This window comes from Nerophis lumbriciformis, linkage group LG02 (assembly GCF_033978685.3).
Source record: "Nerophis lumbriciformis linkage group LG02, RoL_Nlum_v2.1, whole genome shotgun sequence".
In the NCBI taxonomy this organism is placed as follows: Eukaryota; Metazoa; Chordata; class Actinopteri; order Syngnathiformes; family Syngnathidae; genus Nerophis; species Nerophis lumbriciformis.
Window position 1 is genome coordinate 53,116,459 of NC_084549.2, and position 24,368 is coordinate 53,140,826.

General features: G+C 41.0%; 1 protein-coding gene across 4 annotated transcripts in view; it reads right to left on the bottom strand.

Moving 5' to 3' along the window:
* rasgrp3 (RAS guanyl releasing protein 3 (calcium and DAG-regulated)) overlaps nucleotides 1-24,368 on the bottom strand; it is a 77,696-nt gene that overhangs the window by 6,391 nt on the left and 46,937 nt on the right. For all 4 annotated transcript variants that reach the window (XM_061964615.2, XM_061964621.2, XM_061964623.2 and 1 more), the window contains 8 exons: nucleotides 20,507-20,785; nucleotides 16,995-17,075; nucleotides 16,299-16,412; nucleotides 16,095-16,210; nucleotides 11,303-11,450; nucleotides 8,656-8,692; nucleotides 2,901-3,050; nucleotides 2,424-2,794 (listed from right to left, as the gene is read on the bottom strand). In XM_061964615.2, the coding sequence (XP_061820599.1) occupies nucleotides 2,424-2,794; nucleotides 2,901-3,050; nucleotides 8,656-8,692; nucleotides 11,303-11,450; nucleotides 16,095-16,210; nucleotides 16,299-16,412; nucleotides 16,995-17,075; nucleotides 20,507-20,785 (1,296 nt within the window). The remainder of the gene's footprint in view (nucleotides 1-2,423; nucleotides 2,795-2,900; nucleotides 3,051-8,655; nucleotides 8,693-11,302; nucleotides 11,451-16,094; nucleotides 16,211-16,298; nucleotides 16,413-16,994; nucleotides 17,076-20,506; nucleotides 20,786-24,368) is intronic.

A 24,368-nucleotide genomic window follows, 5' to 3' on the forward strand; every position in this document is an offset into this window, starting at 1 on the left:
GGACTACAATTTTAACAATCAACACCTAAATGACTCACACACTACACAACTACTCCTGTAAGTACAATAGACTACAACACTACTACAATAAACTGCAAGTACACAACTACAAGGACAACAACTATACAATATGACCAAATCGTACGATAAGAAATCACAAGTACATTAGTGAAATAACTATAACTATGTGATTGGATACTCACTTGGGAGTCCCAAGTGAGTATCCAATCACAAGTTGCGAAAACAAGAAATGGCACAGGAGCTATGAGCCATAGAAAGCCACAGAAAACTCGCTGGTACTCACAAAGAAGGAGAGCAACATGTTGATTAGGTGGGCAGATATATATTTGCAAGGCCATTTTCAAGGATACTTAAAAAGAAACTACATCTTGTGAGACGATGTCGGCGATGAAATGGGGAAAGGCCCGCCATTTCCACTCGAATCAACTGACTATGAGGGGCTATCCGGCGTTGGATGGGTGCTACAAAATGTGAGTTCAAATATTTTATTTCTTTATTTCTTCACGTTTCATATGTTTTTTCCAATTTTAATTTTGACAGTACCACATAAGATATGTTTTAATTGCTGATTGCGGGTTTATTGATTTTTAAGTGCGCCAGAAAATAACCCGTTTTGTACACTGTTGATGTGTTTCAATGCACAAATAGGGCGAAAATGTGTTTCTGTATAGTATTTCTCCAGCAATGGTCATGTGGTGACATCAATTATGGTATTTTGAGAGGTAATCATTGAAGTCGGACATCACTGAAAGCCTAGGTGGGAAACGCACTGCCCGCCACTGGGTGCTTTCAAATAAACTTTAAAGGCCTACTGAAACCCACTACTCCCGACCACGCAGTCTGATAGTTTATATATCAATGATGAAATCTTAACATTGCAACACATGCCAATACGGCCGGGTTAGCTTACTAAAGTGCAATTTTAAATTTCGCGCAAAATATCCTGCTGAAAACGTCTCGGTATGATGATGCCTGCGCGTGACGTCACGGATTGTAGAGGACATTTTGGGACAGCATGGTGGCCAGCTATTAAGTCGTCTGTTTTCATCGCAAAATTCCACAGTATTCTGGACATCTGTGTTGGTGAATTTTCTGAAATTTGTTCAATGAACCTATGGAGACAGCAAAAAAGAAAGCCGTAGGTGGGAAGCGGTGTATTGCGGCAGGTGTTGTGCCAGATAACGCACACCCGTCGTAGAATGCACCCCCTGACTGTTGTGCCGGATAACACAGCCGGTGTTTCATTGTTTACATTCCCGAAAGATGACAGTCATGCTTTACCATTGGCCTGTGGAGAACTGGGACAACAGAGACTCTTACCAGGAGGACTTTGAGTTGGATACGCAGACGCGGTTCCGTGAGTACGCATTCAGCTGCGGTTCCAAACATTTGATCGCTTGCCCGTACGTGCGTGCCGCTATGTGCATGTCACGTACGTAACTTTGGGGACTTTGGGGAAATATATGTGCTGTATGAACTTTGGGGAGGTGAACGGTACTTTGGGCTGTGGGATTGAGTGTGTTGTGCAGGTGTTTGAGTTGTATTGGCGGGTTATATGGACGGGAGGGGGGAGGTGTTTGTCATGCGGGATTAATTTGTGGCATATTAAATATAAGCCTGGTTGTGTTGTGGCTAATAGAGTATATATATATGTCTTGTGTTTATTTACTGTTTTAGTCATTCCCAGCTGAATATCAGGTCCCACCCGCCTCTCACAGCATCTTCCCTATCTGAATCGCTCCCACTGCCCTCTAGTCCTTCACTCTCACTTTCCTCATCCACGAATCTTTCATCCTCGCTCAAATTAATGGGGAAATCGTCGCTTTCTCGGTCCGAATCGCTCTCGCTGCTGGTGGCCATGATTGTAAACAATGTGCGGATGTGAGGAGCTCCACAACCTGTGACGTCACGCGCATATCGTCTGCTACTTCCGGTACAGGCAAGGCTTTTTTATCAGCGACCAAAAGTTGCAAACTTTATCGTCGATGTTCTCTACTAAATCCTTTCAGCTAAAATATGGCAATATCGCGAAATGATCAAGTATGACACATAGAATAGACCTGCTATCCCCGTTTAAATAAGAAAATCGCATTTCAGTCGGCCTTTAAAGAGGTCTTATCTTTAATAATTCATATTTTAGTCCACTACCTTTACAGTACTTTTAGCCGACTGTAATATGATTTAACTTTGTTGACTAAAACTAATCTAAAACTAAATCAATTTAGATGACTGAGATTTGACTAAAACTAAAATAAATTGTTGACAAAAGCTTATAATTCTAACCAAATTAAAAACTGCTGTCAAAATTAACAGTCAGTCAATGGCCAAATCGTACAAAAAGTGAGGCATAAAAAACACAGTGGTAATTCTGTAGGTAATAAATACTGCTTTGCTTCCATTACCTTCCCTCTTCGTGTGATCCTGCGATCTGTGATCTCTCCACCAGTCGTATTCTGAGAGTGGCCGCTGCATTGTACCAAAACTGTCCGCCGCTTCTTGTCTTCCAGGTTTTCCCACAAGGCAAACGTTTTGTTTTTGTAGTTCTCTCTGGGAGTCCGGTGTTTCGTTTTGGGAAAGGTGTGGGAGCCAACGTTGGTGGCCCCCCAACCGTGTTCAGACCACACAGGTTCAGTCTGAGTGGCTTGGCTGATGGTGGCCCTCTGCAGACGGACGGAGATCCTCTGGGCCGAGCTGGTCATCAGGGTGATGCTTTTGGTACCCTGAGTCGGATTTGCTGATGTGACACTAGGGAACTCGAACACCTCGTCCTTGTCTGGAGGAAGTGGAGAGGATTACTGAGGAATCAATAGCAATATAGTAAGACTGCATATTGATCGACTAACACAGAAAAATATGGCGGCTCATTCAAGATGACTGACCGGTATCGGTGTGCAGCGAGGGGCTGCTGGGCAGTGAACTGTGTGTCCGTCTGTCAGGGGTCACACATCCCAAAGAACCAGAACGCAGCAGCTTCCTGCAAGCCAGAACTAGCAGCTCCCTGCACTGTTTATGGCAGTTGACGCCACAGTCTGAGAAGTCAAAGCACACCAGCTGAAATTCAGGATGACGACTGATTGCATCATTCATTATACAACAGATTGTGACAAAGAACCACTTTATTACCCTACAGGATTTTTGCTATGTGACGATTGCAAGAATTCGGACAAATCCAACCATTCTCCTTAAAGCATAGCCTGGGACAGGTATTTTCGCCGATCCTAGTGATAGTATACAGTATACATAAACGACTTGTCATCAGCATGTGACTGTGAATTGTTCTTGTTTGTGGATGACTTGGCCCTGCTGGTATCAGACAGGGACAATTCACAGGTGGAGAAAATCCTCAGTGCTGAACTCTGTAGAACTTGCACCTGGCTCGCTGACAACAAGCTATCCATACACTTGGGTAAAACAGAATCCATCCTATTTGGGTCCCACATCAACCTTAAGAAAGTCAATGACTTCACTATAAAAGTGGGTGACATTGTTATCACCAAGAAAGATGAGGTCACCTACCTAGGTTCCATTCTAGAGGCTAATCTTTCCTGTGATAAAATAGCAACCAAGGTAATCAAAAAGGTCAACCAACGAACGAGATTCCTCTATAGAATCTCCTCTCTGGTCAACAAAAGCACCATGCAGATTCTGGCGGGAACTCTCGTTCAACCCTTTTTCGATTACGCATGCACCTCCTGGTACCCTAGCACCTCCAAAACCCTCAAATCTAGACTCCAAACATCCCAGAACAAGCTGGTCAGATTACTTCTAGACCTCCACCCCAGATCCCACCTCACTCCTACCCACTCCTCCAAAGTGGGCTGGCTCAGTGTGCAGGACAGAGTAAAACAACTTGCACTGAGCCTAGTCTATAAAATCCGCTACACCTCCCTGATACCGAAGTACATGTCAAACTACTTCCTTAATGACCGCCATAACCACAACACCAGGGGAAGCTCTACTAACCACGTTAAACACAGATTCCGATCTAACAAAGGTTTTAACTCATTTTCTTTCTATGCCACATCAATGTGGAATGCGCTCCCAACAGGTATAAAAGAAAGGGCATCTCTATCCTCCTTCAAAACCGCAATAAAAGTACACCTCCAGGCAACTTCAACCCTAAACTAACACCCTCCCCGGATTGTTGTTAATAATCAAATGTAAATAATTAAATGCAGATATTTTTCTTATGCCTTCTGATCTCTCTCTCTCTCTCTCTATGTCCACTACTTGCTATACATATCCTACCAAGTCAGACCTACACTGTTTCAATATCCATTTCTCTGTTCTCATTTGTTGATGACTGATGATAACAACCAAACCTAACCCCCCCCCCCCCCCCCCCCCACACCCCGAATTGTAAATAATGTAAATAATTCAATGTATACACCCTGATGATTATCTTGTGTGATGACTGTATTACGATGATAGTTATATAGATAGATATATATGATAGTATATATCTGTATCATGAATCAATTTAAGTGGACCCCGACTTAAACAAGTTGAAAAACTTATTCGGGTGTTACCATTTAGTGGTCAATTGTACGGAATATGTACTTCACTGTGCAACCTACTAATAAAAGTCTCAATCAATCAATCAATCAGAGTAGTGCGTGTGCTTAGCAGGTGACAAGTATTGTTGCTGTGAAAGTTTCCGGTGACTGAAACTGCCCTTTTTCAACAAAAGTAAAATAAAGCCTGTGTACTGCAACACAAAGCTATGACGGCTATTTTACAAGTCTGTAAACTCGCTGGTTTGAGCCAACAAAAAAGATCAGATCGACCCTAAGTACAGTTCAGGTCTTAAGATACCACCCAGGCTGTTATAGGTAAGATTGGGGGCTCATACGGGATTTATATTGTAAAAGGTTTTGTTTAATGTGGGAAAAGGGTGCAGAGCAGGTGAGAAGTATTGTTGCTGTGAAAGTCTCAAGTGCCTAAAACTGCCATGTCTTAAAAAAACTAAAATAAAGTTAGCATACAGCAAGACAAAACTTTGTCGTCTCTTTCAAGAATGAAGTCTGGGAACTTGCGGCGTTGGTTAGTAACTCACTGAGGCAACAAAAGGGGTCAGTTCTTCCCTAAGTATGGTTCGGGTCCTAAAATACTGCCCAGCAAGAAAAGGTAACAATCTGGCAACTTTGTCCAAACTGTGCAATTTCCTAGCACATTTTTTCCCGCAATCATCAAAACTTACAATTTCTGCGACAACAAAACCCAAAAAGTGAAGCGTTGTTAATACTTTCCGAATGCACTGTAAATGTGTAGGTTTCATTTAGGGATGTCCCGATCCAGGTTTTTGCACTTCCGATCCGATACCGATATTGTTTTTGCACTTCCGATCCGATACCGATACTGACCGATACCGATACTGACCGATAATGGCCTATCCGAGCATGTATTAAAGTTTAAAGTTATTTAGCCTACTTAGTTGTCAGAATCATGTTGAAAAGGGTTTTAGTACTCTTGATAACAACTAGCCAGCTGAATTAGGTGAGTTTGAATAATACACAACGGCTGGTAACAAGAAACTGACCTGTTTATTCAAGGATAAACACAAAATAGACAAAATTATACATGACAAACAGAAATGGCATCATTGAAACAAGGGCTGGGCGATATGGCCTTTTTTTAATATTGCGATATTTTAAGGCCATATTGCGATACACGATATATATCTCGATATTTTGCCTTAGCCTTGAATGAACACTTGATGCATATAATCACAGCAGTATGATGATTCTATGTGTTTTGATTGATTGATTGAGACTTTTATTAGTAGGTTGCACAGTGAAGTACATATTCCGTACAATTGACCACTAAATGGTAACACCCGAATACGTTTTTCAACTTGTTTAAGTCGGGGTCGGGTTGATTCATGATACAGATATATACTATCAGATATATACTATCATCATAATACAGTCATCACACAAGATAATCACATTGAATTATTTACATTATTTATAATCCAGGGTGTGGAGGAGGGCGCCGGATTAAAGTGTCAAAAAGACAGCCAAAAGAGTTTGATATGAGAATAAATCTAAAGTTAAAATATAGGGTAGAAATGCATCCATTTGCAGGAAATGTAGTCTTGATTTTCAACATTTTCTTTCAAGGCTTGCATGTCTACATTAAAACATTCTTCTTCATACTGCATTAATATATGCTACTTTTAAACTTTCATGCAGAGAAGGAAATCAGAACTAAAAAAATCACTAATTTTTTCATACGGTGTTGATCTGGAAATTTTTGCCTCGGCATTTTGATGGTGTGGACGTGTGGCACCGAACGGAGATAAGCGTCTCGACAGACGTTATAATATTTGAACAATGATGACGAAAACTGTTTTCTCTGTCATGTCCGTGTGTCGAAAATTGTTATGCACTTATTTTTTTATTTGATTTTGTGCGTGGCATATAATTGCTATGCGCAGAGGACGTTTAAACAGTGCGCAATTGCACAAGCGCGCACCTTAGAGAGAACGTTGGTCACACGGCTGCGCTAGCATCACAGCTAACGTTAGCCATGCTGCTACCTCTCTGCTCGGGGAGGACGTATACGTATGTGACGTATGATGTGACAGTATGTGACGTATGACGTGACAGTATGTGACGTGTGTAAGAAGGTGCGCTTGCTGTCTGTGAGAAGCACAGACACAGAAAAGAGTGAGAAGAGCCTGTCGGGTAATGCCAGCAGCTAAAAGCAACTGCGTGAGAATCCACAGACCTGTGGATGTGTTGAAGGTGTGCTGGAAAATGCGGAACGGAAATTAGGGAGCAGCAGAAAAGTGGAATGCACTATTTAAATAGGTGCGTTGGAAAACACGGAGCGGAGTTGTTGGTTTTAACTGGATCTGGATCGGCATTTTCCCATGCCTTGCCGATACGCATTTTTTTGCAAATATCGGCGGCTGATCCGATCCAAATATCGGATCGGGACATCCCTAGTTTCATTTATGTTGACAACTCATGTCAACATGAGTCAGTGAATCTATGTTTATGTCGACGCCCCTTGAACAGGCTGGCGGATATCAACATAAGAGGTTGTCGACACAATTGAATCGAAACAAAAACTAGCCCTTACTTACATATTTACTTTTGACAAAAGCGGTTCTACCATATGTGTTGACATCAACCCCAAGGGGGAACTGCACTTTTTTTGGAATTTTACCTATCGTTCACAATTATTATGAGAGACAAGGATACACGTCATTTTTGTGGGGGGGGGTCCTCTGAAACAACTTCAAAACCCTCTATCCATGTTTTATATACACTCTCAACTCTATATATAATGTAGTAACAAACACGTATGTATGAAATTTACTAGAGATGTCCGATAATGGCTTTTTTGCCGATATCCGATGTTCCGATATTGTCCAACTCTTAATTACCGATTTCGATATCAACTGATACCGATATATACAGTCGTGGAATAAACACATTATTATGCCTAATTTTGTTGCGATGCCCCGCTGGATGCATTACACAATGTAACTTTGCAATGAATTGATTAAACAAGTTGAAAAACTTATTGGGGTATTACCATTTAGTGGTCAATTGTACGGAATATGTACTGTACTGTGCAATCTACTAATACATGTTTCAATCAATCAATCAAAAACAAGGTTTTCCAAAATAAGAGAACAACTTCAACTCCAGTTATGGAAAAAAGTGCCAACATGGCACTGCCATATTTATTATTGAAGTCACAAAGTGCTTTTTTTTTTTAACATGCCTCAAAACAGCAGCTTGGAATTTGGGACATGCTCTCCTGAGATAATCCTAATACCCACTACAACTATGGGAAATACTATACTTTGACTTTCACAAAGTGTATTTTTTATTTTTTTTTTTTAAACATGCCTCAAAACAACAGCTACAAAAACAATGAAGGCACACAGCTTCAGTCCAGAGTATACTAGAGCATACTTGCCAACCTTGAGACCCCCGAATTCGGGAGATGGGGGGGGGGGGGGTTAGTGGTTCAATCCCCACCTTCTACCATCCTAGTCACGTCCGTTGTGTCCTTGAGCAAGACACTTCACCCTTGCTCCTGATGGGCCCTGGTTAGCGCCTTGCATGGCAGCTCCCACCATCAGTGTGTGAATGTGTGTGTGAATGGGTGAATGTGGAAATAGTGTCAAAGTGCTTTGAGTTCCTTAAAAAAAGGTAGAAAAGCGCTATACAAGTATAACCCATTTAGAAAAAGGGTTCCTCCGTGTTCGCTCTTACAACAACAATGTCGCTACAGTTTGGTTATTATACAGGTTACAGAACGTAAATGAAGCGATGTTGACAATTTTTAAATGCATTTTTAAAGTAATTTAGAGGTAGAATTGATTGCTCCCATTGACTGCATTGCTAGCCACCAAGGACAAGCCCATTTTTATAGGTTGGAAGGCGAAAAAAACAAAAACCTTTTGTCTTCTTGTCTCTCATAATGTATTGTGAACAATAGGCACAATTCCAAAAAAGCAGTTGCCCTTTAAGCAGGCACTTTTTAATAAAAAGAAGAACATGGTGGACCAGGACTTGATAATGTAGTTCACATAGAAAAGTTGTTGACATAAACTGGTCTTAAAGGGTACTCTGTATAGGAAATGAATGATGTGTGTATAAAATAAAGTACCTTTGCACTTGTAGCCTTGTTTGAGGAGCCCCCAGAGCTGCAGAAAAAGATCAAGAAAAACATATTCGTAAGATTCATGTCATGAATGGAATGTCACAAATATAATCAACTCAATCAGGATTTTAATTAATCTCAGGGCATTTAATCGATTGTAATTGGACTGTGGTTTGTCTTAGAGACGTTTCGCCGCTCATCCGAGTAGGCTTCATCAGTTTGTGCTCATTGACTTCGATTGATCAGATGTAGTCCCACATATAACACTGTCCTTTCAACCATTCCCAAAAGACTCTGCTATTTAGCCTCCAACAAATAACAGGAGTTGGAAACATTCTGGTCACAGGAGGTGACCAGAATGCCATTTGTGCCATTTGTTTACAACTGTATGGAATGCTTACGCAGGGGATTCCGACCCTTTTGGACTGGTAGTAGTCGATCCACAGTGGTTGTTCTGCCACACAATACCTCAATGCTAACGCTTCAATGACTGTCGTTGGCTTTGACAGTTAATATTGCTCGTTTGCATCAAAACAGTTGTTTTTCTCACCACGAAAGGGCGAAACCATCCTTGCCCAGACACACCCTCCTGTTTTTTTGGAATATAAATATTTGGGGTTTTGTCACCTGCCGCTGGACTAGATCTGCTCAGCCTACTCGGATGAGCAGCGAAACGTCTTCGAAGACAAACCAAACGGTCCAGTTGCGATCGATTGAATGCCCTGAGATGACAATGACCTGGATGAATGAGAACATTTATTGACATGATTTTAATTAATATTATTATGATTCCTCCTAGCTATTGAGCCCAAGGATTCTGTTTACCAATAACGACATCAAGGAACAATCAATGATTGGTCAACGATTGAATCTACCGAATCAGTGCCAATTGCGTCCCCAGGATATATAAATATGCAGAATTAAATAAATGTAAAATAAAAAAAATGTTCAGAAGTAAAATGTCCTGTAAATGATTGCATATTTATTCAGTACAATTTGAAGTATGAATAATGGAAAAATAGCATTTGTTGTCAGTTTTCTCATTTCCAAAAATTTGACTTTACTATGAAATATAATCATTTTAATCCTTCATCTAGGTTATTTATTTTTTAATAGTTTAATTTATTTTTTCACATTTTTATAGTACTCTTTATCTTAACAATACGTAAGGTCTATTTCATTTAAAAACAATGACAATTTAGTTAAAATGTACACTTAAGTAGTGACTCTTTGTTTTCACTCAGTCTTGTTACCCGAACAAATTACTCTCTCTGATTAAGTTGGAATATTAATATATGTGGAATAATATATAAGTAGGGATGGGTACACAATTCGGTGCCAGATTCCGCCAGTACTACTGCGTACCAATTCACGTAAAATCAAATGGTGTCATATTTCAATATCTTTGTTGCACATGACATTACGTCCGGTGCATACTCAGCACCGGCTCAAGCACTCAGTGGCCAAACAAGCGGATTCATAACAGACTGTCTCTAAGTATTTTTGTTTTTGCAAGCATGCCTGATAAGAGTTCAAAGATAATGATTGAAATGTGCTAACTTCGATGCTAATTTACATTGAACATGCCATATACATGCTACCGATTACCTATTTTACATGGCGAATTCAACACCTCCAAATTTGTTAATAAAAACTCCAACTAAGATGCGCTGTACAATCAAACACCTGATACGTGCAATATTTACAGTATAAACACTTTGTTGGGCTCAACAAAAGACCAGACTGGCACATTCAAATTAATGGCAAATACTACTTCCTGACTACGGCAACACATCGTAGTCTACACTCTACTGCCATCTATTGTCTTGGAATTGCAACTGCACTGTAAAGGAGACTCAGAATTGTAAGGAAACAAGATATCACTCCCAGACAGAAAAGTTATCACTGTAAGATGTTAAATCAATTATTTTTTAGATGTTTTTTATTTAAAAAATGTTTATCACATGAGGACACACCAAAGTACCGAAAATTATTCCATGTTCCGGTAATTGGTACCTTATCTGATTCTGTTCAAATGTGAAAGTACCCATCCCTAGTCACAAGTTCCACAGGAAGTTGCATGTTCACATCCTCTGTAGGCCAGGGGGAAAACAAAAGTAAGTAATTTTTTCTGGAAAAAAAAACTATGACTGGAGGTTAAAATCTAAGCTCTGTCCTGTTACCTTAATTATTGTTATTAAAACTATAAATGTCATGTGGTTATATTTCATGTTACTTTCAGTCGTGTTACAAAAATGAGTCATTTTCATCTTAGGAATCTTGTACAAAATGAAGTAAAGTTACCTGAGATGAGACAATAACATTTTGAGTACCGTATTTTTCGGACTATAAGTCGCAGTTTTTGTCATAGTTTGGCTGGGCTCCAGTGCAACTTATATATGTTTTTTTTCTTCTTTATTATGCATTTTCGGCAGGTACGACTTATACTCCGGTGCGACTTATACTCCGAAAAAAACGGTAGTTGAATATGTGTATTATCAGATTTAGAGTTGAAATCGGACTGACATTTACATTTACTTTAGGATATTTACAGCAAGCAAAATGATCAATGAAATGTCACTAATACCATGTAATTGCACTTGTGTTTGCATGTAGAAAATAAATGAAAGAATGACCGTTTCAATGTACATACAAATCCAGTGCAATGTTCACAGAAGGTTGGTTTCAGAAATGTAATCTCCTGGAAGTTATGGACGAATCCTGGACCCATTTTACTCTGCAGCAACGGGTTTGCTCGAAGGAAATAAGCAATCATTTCATCTTTACTGATCAGTCCATCTCTGTGACAGGGAGGTAAGGAAAGAAAACAAAAAAATAACATGAGCAGAATATTTACCTACACAGACAAATGTCTGGTGTTATGTACAAACAAGTATTTGATCCCCTGCCGATCCTTACGAAGAGGTAATCTGATAGGATATTAAACCAAATCATATGTACTTAGTGTGAAAAGCTAGAAAATATTTGATCAAGGGAAATTAGTCTAAAAGAAACATGGTAGCTCTAAGCAAGCCTCCTACAGCCCATGGAAACACCTTAATCCGATCGTGTTCGGTTTTTGAAAAGTCGGACTAACACACCTGGATTATGCGATTGGAAACCAGATTTCTCGAGTGGGTGTGTGCGTCCGGAGAGCACCCTTCGCTTGCGTCAGTCTCAATGCGCGGGATACAACCCAGAAGCAGATAACGTTCAACAAAAACATATTGTAATGAAGAAGAGTCTGTTTATTTGCTCCACAAACTAAAATAACAGGACATTTTCAAGGGCATCAATCCATCCATCCATCTATTTTCTACCGATTGTCCCTTTCCGGGTCGCGGGGGGTGCTGGAGCCTATCTCAGGAAGTAAAAAAAGAAACAGATATTTATTTCAGAAGGTAGCTAGAATTGTAAAATGCCTGCTTAATTTGGACTCCCGAACAAAATACGAATGAAATGAAAGATAATGAAGCAGGTATATTAAAAATAATAAAGCGTACACAAAACTCTTCACGCTGCATTTGTGCACTCCAAACTGATGAACAATAACTCTGTACTCTGCACAATTGGCAAGATAGTCCAGAACATTGCAAACTTCATCTGTAACTGTATCGACCGACCGTGGCACGAACAGTCTTTTCCTTCGGACTTAAAACTCTTGACATCAATCCACAAAGCCTTTTGAAAGAACTCCGAGACATTCAAAATGTATTTGTTTCATGATTTTTCGTACAAAAATTCCTTCCAAAAAACTCTCCCTCTGGTCTGTCTTTCCTTCGGACCTTCATCCACCCCGATACATTGTTGGTAGTAGCGTCATGTTCGTAGCGCAATCCAAGATAATTTCTTGATACTGTCTGCTATTTAACATCATCATAGCCATTACAGACGTAATATTTGTAATATGTGCCAATATTACAGTGGACATCACTTAAAACAAGTTGTAAGGATCCACAGATGGCTAGTGTGACGTCATAGGTCAAGCGGAAAAGGAATTTATTCAACCGCGCTAAAATAAAATAAGTCCCCATCCCCCGTGTACGGGAGGCATATGACCAATAGTCGCATTAGAGAAACTGCATGGACACTTGGACTTCACACATAGGTGTGAAATTACAAAAAAACTAACTATTTAAGAAATCCGACTGATTTAGTGCATGGAAATGTAATGGCTGTCACAATGCTGTGCAACATAGTTGAAAGGAATCCAAGAATGCAGACGAATGGTGAGTAAAACAGTAATTTTCTGTTAACCCCACCCACAGAAACGTATGTCTTGTCAATGATGAGGGAATGAGACATCCAGGAATGATCCTCTGGGCGGTAACCCCCTTGTGATGACCAACCACCTGCTGAGGAACAGGGGGAGAAACCGGTAGAGAACTAAGGTCACTTGACTCCACCGGCTTCAGGCGGGGGACATGGAAGACAGGATATGACTTTAAGGACGTGGAGACCTTAAGTCGAGCCGTGACAGGAGTAACCATCCGCTCCACCTCATATGGGCCAATAAATCTTGGTGCCAGCTTCTTTAATCCGCCTGACAGTGAAATGTCTCGGGACGATAACCAAACTTTTTGGTCTATTGTCGGGGGCTCGTCTACGGTGGCGATTTTCCAGGGTTTGGTTACGTTTGGCTGTGTAGGATAGAGTGGCAGGGGTGTCACACCCCACACGGTGCAGACAGCGCATGAAGGGAACAGTGGACGGCGTGGCTCGATTGGTAGAGCAGCCGTACCAGCAACCTCCGGGTTCCTGGTTCAATACCCCGGCTTCCGTCATCCGTTGTGTCCTTGAGCAAGACACTTCACTCCGTGTGAATGTCTGTATGAATGGGTGAATGTGGAAATAGTGTCAAAGCGCTTTGAGTACCTTGAAGGTAAAAAGACGCTATACAAGTATAACCCATTTACCATAACAGTGGACTTGACCTCCTGGAAAAGATGGGAGGATGGAACTTATGTACCACATGAGCAGATGAGGCATACTTCACTCATTGGAGATAGACGGACCACAATAAAGGATGCTGGTGAAAAACACACCTCAAAGGTTGGCTCGTTAGATTGTGGGTGGTACCCTGGTGGTAACTGGCTGCAGCCCACAACAATTTGCAGAAAGATCTTCATGTAGCTGACAAAAACTGAGGAACTCTGTCCCCCAAATCTGCGGGGATCCCGTGAAGTTTGGCAGTTTCCAAGGAGGGAGGAAGTCTACGGAGTGAATTTAGAGAATCTGCCCACATTGGTGTGGATGACAGAACACCCTCTGGAGACTGGTAGTTCCGTGACAAAGTCCGGAACAATGGGAAGGAATGAGAAGAGGCCACAGCAACCCTGCAGGAAATTGATGGGAGGATTTGATCCAGGCACAGACAGAACGTGTAGCCACAAACCTCTTAGTGTCTGTATGAAAAGGCAGAACCAATGGCACCTGGCCTTCCCTCTAGTAGGTGGTTGGCTGCCTGGTTGGGGGTACTCGTGGTACCCTTGGGTGGCAGAGGTGGGTTCCCTGAGTGAGATTGCCTAACTCACTGCTGGATGAGGTAGGGTAGATGGTGGGCCTTCCTTAATCACGCTGCATCTCACACAGGGTCCTGGGTCTTGCTCCCCAACGGAGGTGGCCTGTGACTGCAGATTTGACTTCTCTGGAGTGTGGTGGGCTACTTCCTGGAGGTCGGTGCATATCTTCAGCTCATGGATCCTGGGTCATTGGGCCTGTTCAGCTATGCATGCAGCAGCTATTGTTGGGCTTGGTGTCCTCGCTGGGTGGGGCTCCCTTGCTAATAGTAGGGTTAGAAGGTACTCTGGTGTTTTGTTCCCAATCTTAACCCTAGTCTGTTTTTAGTATTTACTCGGTCTCAGTTGAAACAATTTAATTCAAAATAACTCATCGAATGCTCCTAATGATAAATTGGGTTGGCCAACATTTTCTAAATGCACCAAAACTGGCCTTTCCCCCACACTATTTGGGTACATTTCCGACTTTTTTTGAGCACCTGGACTTTTACTGGTAAGTACAATTTAGCATACTTTGGGACCTTGGGACTTTTTGGAGCAAGACGGTCCTTTTGGGGCTACTTTGTGACCATCAGGTCCGTTTAAGTCATCTATAAAATACCTTGCAGATCATGCAATACAACTTACATTGGCAAGACTGGACAAACCTTCAGCACCAGGAAAAAAGAACACAAAAATGAATGCGGAAAGGAAAAAAACAAGAAACTGCAAGAGGAACAATCACCTCATGGACTGGGACAACGGAAAAGTCTTTTAATCGGAAACAAATAAATACATCTATCAAAGAGGCTATGGAATTTAGGAAGCGAGGGGCCAACACCATCATTAAGGATGAGGGGGCATACAGTACATGCTCCAGCACACCTGGGACACTGTCCTTCGTTGGCAACGCCAGGGCGGAGAATAGTTACGTCGGGAAACTTTCACGATAAAGTTCTCCGACCCGGACAGCTGTTTTTAGACACGTCACACCAGGAAATTACGACAGCTCTGATAAAAGCTGAAGTGGCAGCCGAAACTGTCAGCAGGAAAGAAACATCTCTTACACAAAAAACTTTGTCTGAACACAAAAATATTGCAGCTATCTAGTAGTCCTTCCTGAGTCCATTGACCTTTTATAATGGGACTGGGACTTTTAGGGTCACTTATTTGTCCCCAATTCTTTTGGGGACAAATAAGTGACCCTAAAAGTCCCAGTCCCATTATATAAGTGCTCCAACCCGTCCAAGAAACGTGTCTTTCCCTCAAACCCCTGTAGGCTGTAGTATGCCTTGGTGGTCTGGACCAAGCCTACTCGTCTAGTCTGTCATTGGGTCTACTTTGTGCCATAAAAGTTATGGCAGCATCCAAAATCCGGCCCACAGGAAGTCCCAAGTTAAAAAAAAAAAGTTTTTATTTTTTAAATTTTTTTAAAAATCTTTCCTTTCTAATCCATTTTCTACCGCTTGTTACTTTTGGTGTCTCTTAGCCACTCAGGCAAATCATATTGTCTAAAAATGAATTTTCCCATCGATAACGTGACAATGTTAAATGTTGATGAACATCAATGTTAATTGATGTTTAATGACAAAACGGATTATAAAGACAATGTATATATGTGATCAAGGGTGATGGGTCAAATGCAGAGAATAATTTCGCCACACCTAGTGTGTGTGACAATCATTGGTACTTTAACTTTATACACATATATATATATATATATATATATATATATATATATATATATACACACATACATACATACATATATATATATATATACATATATACATACATACATACATACATACATACATACATACATACATACATATATATATATGTATATGTATATGTATATGTATATGTATATGTATATGTACTGCAGTGTTGTTGAAGAGGTATTCTCTGTGTATTTCAGTACTTTAAAGAGTTTGTATTACTCACTGATCTTGGTCAAAGACGCAGAAGGAGTCCAGGAAGGGAAAGTTAGCAGCAACATTCTCAAAGTCCTCTTGAGAAATATACCCATCGTGGTCGGGGTCATAATTTCTGAAGACAGACTTCCAGAAGAAAATAAAGAAAAAGTGACTTTAGTCACGTTTTAACCACACATAAAATAGTGTATATTTGTCCCACATGTGTACTCACATCAACCACCTTCCTGATGTGTTTATTGACCAGGGAGGGGTCTGGTTTGGTCGTGACACCCAAGGCCCAGTCCAAGGGCACAAGGTTCTTGTTGGGAGTTGTTGGAGAGGTTGGCTAGAAGAGGACACACACAGAGGGAAAAAACAGTAGTTTGAAATATTGTGATATTGTGATAAAACAATAAATTGCGGTATTCCACAAAGTTCAATGATGAAAGCAGCTTAAAATACAAGTTGTGTATATGTACAATAGATGACAGTAATAATTAATTGGACAAACTGAGTCAAAAAGCAGTCAAAAATAAATGTTCTAATTTAATGTCATTTTCCAGAAAGTGTATCAAGATTCTTGACACATAATTGTAAAAAAAATCCTCTATCTCTACTTATTAATTGTCCACTCTCGTACTGCCTTGTTCACAAGCCCGGACAGCAAGGTAGTAGTACAGTGACAGACTATAAAATGAATAAATAAATATATATTACGACATCAAAATTGACTTTCTTCCAACCCCTACTCCCAGGTACTGGGAAATGATACCGTATCGGTTCTAATGTTGAAGGAACCAATCCCTAAATAAAGCTACAATAGCTTTGTATGATAAAAATGATTTAGACATTTTCAATGATTAGCAGGGAAGGATTTGTCTTATTTGGTTGGTACTACTTGGTGGTTTGGACTTACATGGACACTTACCAGTGATTTAGGGTTCCGTGGTTCTCTTAGCAACGACAACTCATAAATCTCGTCTTCTGTGTAGTATAGGTCTAAAGAAAGCTGAACAAGAGAATATGTTACAATACGCAAAGATTTACGTATTTCTACATTAATCAGTCCCTCCAGGATTTTGCTGTTTTTTTTATTTATTGTTTCAGTCTAAAATGCATGAATTGATGGCAGCTTTTTCAGAAAGTTGCGACAAAATTTGCAATGTTTTGAGGCTTTTTTTTCCCAAATAACATTGAATCAACTTGTGATTTTATGAATTTATTATCAATGTTTTAAGTGTTCCCTGTGACATAAACCTAAAAAAGCACAGGATTGCTACCAAAAGTGAAAAAAAAATAATAATACGGAATTGATGTTTTATTTGTTTTATAGCATACTTAAAAGTAGATATTAGATAGCAGTAAAAGCACATACTTATATCACTAAGCTGGTTTGATTAATTATAACTACTAATAATAATAATTAATTATAATTGCAGAAAGAAACACCACCAACGGCTTCCTTTTTGTTCGCTGTCTGCTCTGTTGTCCACAAGTTGAAGACATTCTCTGTGTTTGTTTTTACGCTTCAAAGGGAAACTGCACTTTATTTTCATCCATCCATCCATTTCCTACCGCTTATTCCCTTTGGGGTCGCGGGGGCGCTGGAGCCTATCTCAGCTACAATCGGGCGGAAGGCGGTTTACACCCTGGTCAAGTCGCCACCTCATCGCAGGGCCAACACAGATAGACAGACAACATTCACACTCACATTCACACACTAGGGCCAATTTAGTGTTGCCAATCAACCTATCCCCAGGTGCATGTCTTTGGAAGTGGGAGGAAGCCGGAGTACCCGGAGGGAACCCACGCAGTCACGGGGAGAACATGCAAACTCCACACAGAAAGATCCCGAGCCCGGGATTGAACCCAAGACTACTCAGGACCTTCGTATTGTGAGGCAGACACACTAACCCCTCCATTCACAATCAAAACATGACAACGGATGGATTTTTTTTTGTAATGCATTGTAAATATTAAATCCATCCATTCATCCATTTTCTACTGCTTGTCCCAAATACATTCGAACAAAAGTCTGCTTACAATGGAGCCTATGGGAGTATATATATTGTATATACATATACATATATATATATACATATACACATATATATATATATATATATATATATATATATATATATATTATATATATATATATATATATATATATATATAAACACACATACATATATATATATACACATACACATATATATATATACATATATATATATATATATATATATATATATACATACACATATATATACACACACACACACACACACACATATATATATATATATATACAGTATATATATACATACACATATATATATATACATACACATATATATACATACATATACATATATATATACATATATATATACATATACATACATATATATATATGTATATATAGATATATATATATGTATGCATACATATTAGAGATGCGCGGATAGGCAATTATTTCATCCGCAACCGCATCAGAAAGTCGTCAACCATCCGCCATCCACCCGATGTAACATTTGATCAGAACCGCACCCGCCCGCCATCCGCCCGCACCCGCCCGTTGTTATATATCTAATATAGACGATGCAAGGCATTAGTGAGGTTATAAAGCTTTTGCCTGTTAAAGAAAGGAGACTGATCCAATGCAGCACAGACATTCGCGTGCCACGCTGTCACGACCCAGACGCACACCAGTGCGCAATCATATGGGAGCCGCACTGAGCGCACCTCCAAGCGCGTCTCGCTGCCAGCGACGGCCGGGTATGGGCCCAACGCTCCAGCGCCATCCATTTTCAGGGCTAGTTGATTCGGCAGGTGGGTTGTTACACACTCCTTAGCGGGTTCCGACATCCATGGCCACCGTCCTGCTGTCTATATCAACCAGGGTGAGCCCCACCCCTTTCGTGAGCGCACTGCGCGCGGAGTGACCCCTGTTACGTGCCCCCGGCAACAGGGGTGGCGGGCAGGTAAGCTGCGCGGGCGGAGCGCGCGGAGTGACCCCTGTTACGAGCCCCCGGCCACGGGGGTGGCGGGCAGGTAAGCTGCTTACCTGCTGCGCGTGACGCCGGCCGCGGCGAAGGCGGACGAGGCGGGGTGTCGGTGCGGTGGGCGCGGTGGTGACCCTGGACGTGCGTCGGGCCCTTCTCGCGGATCGCCTCAGCTACGGCTCCCGGTGGGGCCCTCTCGGGGGAAGGGGCCTCGGTCCCGGACCCCGGCGAGGCGTCGGGGGCCTTCTCCGCTCCGTAAAAGTGTCCATCTCTTTTTTTTTTTTTCTTCTGTTGTGGCATATGCAGCAGGTGCCTGCTCATTTTTCGTATGTGGGTAACAACATTTAACTATGTATATATATTTCCGAATTGGTTTAACTGCCACCCGCCTGAATCTATTTAAAATCTTTTTTTTTTTTATTTCAACCGCCCGACCCGACCCGACCCGCGACTTGTCCCGGGTGTACACCGCCTTCCGCCCGAATGCAGTTGAGATAGGCTACAGCACCCCCCGCAACCCCGAAAGGGACAAGCGGTAAGAAATGGATGGAGGGATGGATATATATGTATATATATATATATATATATATATATATATATATATATATATATATATAAATGGAGTATTGTTGGCCCTTTTTGGATGGGTAATTAATTAGACTTTATGGGCGGAAAAGAAGAGCTCCAATTGGCTCTGATGTAAGCGGACTTTTATTAGGTTTATTTACAAGTCAGAATGCATTAAAAAAAATCCATCTGTTGTCATGTCTTTCACAATTATTGTGAACGATTGGCAAAATTCCCCCAAAAAGTGCAGTTCCCCTTTAAAAGTGTTTGTCCATCCTAAACATTTATGTTCCAACACATGTATCCCCTCACATTAAGGAAGCGATCTATAGTGCAAACGTTTGTTGGCAAATGAGAGACGATGAGAGATTATCATCGCTTCTAGGTCAGCATTGCAAATGAAAATATGTTTTAAACCGTCTTACCTGGGATGAATACATGTTAAATAAATATATAAATACATGTAAACTAGGACGTGAATGTTTCTATGCCACATTACCCAGAAGGCTTAGCGCTGCAGACAGGGACAGGACGTAGGTCTGAGCTATGCGGTTTGATCAATAAGAGTTGATATATTGTTACTCGTTGTTATTCCTGCTTTGTCCACTCAAGTTTTTATTTTAGCACAATGATGAGAATGATGGGCGTTGATCAGCCAAAATGTGCGGCGAAGTTGCGGGTATTGGACAAAGGTGTGAGGCCACACAATTTATGCGGGTATTGGTGTGAATTAGCGCAATTGCGACATCGCACATTCCTGGGGGGAGTGACTTATACATCCAACCAACATTACACACCATTATACATGAGCAGACAACACATTTCAACACATCATGTTCATTTAATCAAAAAAGTGTTTTTATACCGTTAACAGGTAGATGAGGTCCATGTTGGGCTCCACTTGGGCCACTGCGCTTTGCAAAGACACCAGCTCGTTAAAAGTCACGTAGAGCTGTTGCATCTTCACCAGGTTCACCTTATTGCTGTCTTCCGCCCAGTCAGGAAACACCACATGCACAGCGATGAGGTCCTTTAGGTGCACGCCCAGGATTGGGATCTTAAAGCCGTGGCATTCGCTGAAGGCCTTGCGGTAGCAGGAATAGTTGTTGTTGTACGACACCAGTTCTGTCATCTCGCGCCACATCTATGTGGGTTTTCAAACACACGACCCAAAATAGTCATTACACTGTAAATATTACTGTAATATACTGACATGTCAGTCACCAGAATTTTACTGTAAAAAAACAATAATTAAATTTTTTGTCTTGTCTGTAAAAAAAAGCCTGTAAATGTTATGGTAAAATACTGTTGGCAGAATTTTACTGTAAAAATAAAAGTACAAAATCCAAAACCAGTGAAGTTGTGTAAATCGTAAATAAAAACAGAATGCAATGATTTGCAAATCATTTTCAACCTATATTCAATTAAATAGACTGCAAAGAAGAGATATTTAATGTTCGAACTGAGAAACGTAATTTTTTTTTGCAAATAATCATTAACTTATCATTTAATGGCAGCAACACGTTGCAAAAAAGTTGGCACAGGGGCATTTTTACCACCGTGTTACATGGCCTTTCCTTTTAACAACACTCAGTAAACGTTTGGGAACTGAAGAGACACATTTTTTAAGCTTCTCAGGTGGAATTATTTCCCATTCTTGCTTGATGTACATCTTAAGTTGTTCAACAGACCGGGGTCTCTGTTGTGGTATTTTACGCTTCATAATGCACCACACATTTTTAATGGGACACAGGTCTGGACTACAGGCAGGCCAGTCTAGTACCCGCACTCTTTTACTATGAAGCCACACTTTTGTAACACGTGGCTTGGCATTGTCTTACTGAAATAAGCAGGGGCATCCATGATAACGTTGCTTGGATGGCAACATATGTTGCTCCAAAACCTGCATGTATCCTTCAGCATTAATGGTGCCTTCACAGATGTGTAAGTTACCCATGCCTTGGGCACTAATACATCCCCATACCATCACAGATGCTGGCTTTTGAACTTTGTGCCTATAACAATCCGGATGGTTCTTTTCCTCTTTGGTCCCGAGGACACAACGTCCACAGTTTCCAAAAACAATTTCAAGTGTGGACTTGTCAGTCCACAGAACACTTTTCCACTTTGCATCAGTTCATTTTAGATGAGCTTGGGCCCTTCGAAGTCGGCGACGTTTCTGGGTGTTGTTGATAAATGGATTTCGCTTTGCATAGTAGAGTTTTAACTTGCACTTACAGATGTAGCGACCAACTGAAGTTACTGACAGTGCTTTTCTGAAGTGTTCCTGAGCCCATGTGGTGATATCTTTTACACAATGATGTCGCTTTTTGATGCAGTACGGCCTGAGGGATCGAAGGTCCGTAATATCATCGCCTACGTGAAGTGATTTTTCCAGATTCTCTGAACCTTTTGATGATATTACAGACCGTAGATCAGGGGTCCCCAAACAACGGCCCGCGGGCCGCATCCGGCCCCCCAGCATCCAAAATCCGGCCCACAGGAAGTCCCAAGTTAAAAAAAAAAAAAGTTTAATTTTTTTAATTTTTTTTAAAATCTTTCCTTTCTAATCCATTTTCTACCGCTTGTTACTCTTGGTGTCTCTTAGCCACTCAGGCAAATCATATTGTCTAAAAATGATTTTTCCCATCGATAACGTGACAATGTTAAATGTTGATGAACATCAATGTTAATTGATGTTTAATGACAAAACGGATTATAAAGACAATATATATATGTGATCAAGGGTGATGGGTCAAATGCAGAGAATAATTTCGCCACACCTAGTGTGTGTGACAATCATTGGTACTTTAACTTTATACACATATATATATATATATATATATATATATATATATATATATATATATATACATACATACATACATACATACATCAAGCGACTTTGGGTACTTAGAAAAGCGCTATATAAATCTCAGTTATTATTATTATTATTATACATACATACATACATACATACATACATACATACATACATACATATATATATATATATATATATATATATATATATATATATACACATATATATATATATATATATATACACATTAGAGATGCGCGGTTTGCGGACACAACCGCGGAGTCCGCGGATTATCCGCGGATCGGGCGGATGAAATTAAAAAAAATAAGATTTTATCCGCTCGCGGGTCGGGTCGGGCGGATTAATTAGATATTTTTTTTATTTTTTTTTTATTTTATTTTTTTGCGGGTGGCAGTTAAACCAATTGGGAAATATATATACATAGTTAAATGTTGTTACCCACATACGAAAAACGAGCAGGCACCTGCTGCATATGCCACAACAGAAGAAAAAAAAAAAAAGAGATGGACACTTTTACGGAGCGGAGAAGGCCCCCGACGCCTCGCCGGGGTCCGGGACCGAGGCCCCTTCCCCCGAGAGGGCCCCACCGGGAGCCGTAGCTGAGGCGATCCGCGAGAAGGGCCTGACGCACGTCCAGGGTCACTACCGCGCCCACCGCACCGACACCCCGCCTCGTCCGCTTTCGACGCGGCCGGCGTCACGCGCAGCAGGTAAGCAGCTTACCTGCCTGCCACCCCCGTGGCCGGGGGCTCGTAACATGGGTCACTCCGCGCGCTCCGCCCGCGCAGCTTACCTGCTTGCCACCCCTGTTGCCGGGGGCGCGTAACAGGGGTCACTCCGCGCTCAGTGCGCTCACGAAAGGGGTGGGGCTCACCCTGGTTGATATAGAGAGCAGGACAGTGGCCATGGAATTTCATTTAAGGTTTGTGATAAACCATCAAACTCATTCGTTAAAAGGACTCTATAGTAATATAAAGCGAATTTTTCTGGACATTATCATGCAAGAAAAGTTTATTTTTGGGATCGCGATCACCGCGTAATGATTTTTAAAGGTTGCATTACATTATTAACTGTCCCATGTGATCAGCCAGTGCAATTGGAAGTCCATGCTCAATTATTGCCTCCGTAAATAAAACTTCGGCATTTATCACATCCAAAGAATCTGTTTGGGCGACGAAAAACGTTGAAAGTTTTCCACTTGTATCGCTAGCAACGGCATTAGACTTGTGTTTTTTTGTCCCAACGTGGTCTTTTACATCGCTAATTCCTCCGTGTCCGATCGAAAAATCTTGTCTGCACAAGGTGCAATTCGCGTAGTTTTCACCCTTTTTTTTTTTTAATTAATATTAGATATATAACAACGGGCGGATGGCGGGCGGATGCAGTTCTGATCAAACGTTACATCGGGTGGATGGCGGATGGTTGACGACTTTCTGACGCGGTTGCGGATGAGATAAATTGCCTATCCGCGCATCTCTAATACACATATATACAGCCTGGCCCCCGGCCACAATCTTTTAACCCAATGCGGCCCCCGAGTCAAAAAGTTTGGCGAACCCTGCTGTAGATGGTGAAATCCCTAAATTCAATGTAATAGCTGGTTGAGAAATGTTGTTCTTAAACTGTTCGACAATTTGCTCACGCATTTGTTCACAAAGTGGTGATCCTTGCCCTATCTTTGTTTGTGAATGACTGAGCATTTCATGGAAGATGCTTTTATACCCAATCATGGCACCCACCTGTTCCCAATTAGCCTGTTCACCTGTGAGTTGTTCCAAATAAGTGTTTGATGAGCATTCCTCAACTTTCTCAGTCTTTTTTGCCACTTGTGCCAGCTTTTTTGAAACATGTTGCAGGCATCAAATTCCAAATGAGCTAATAC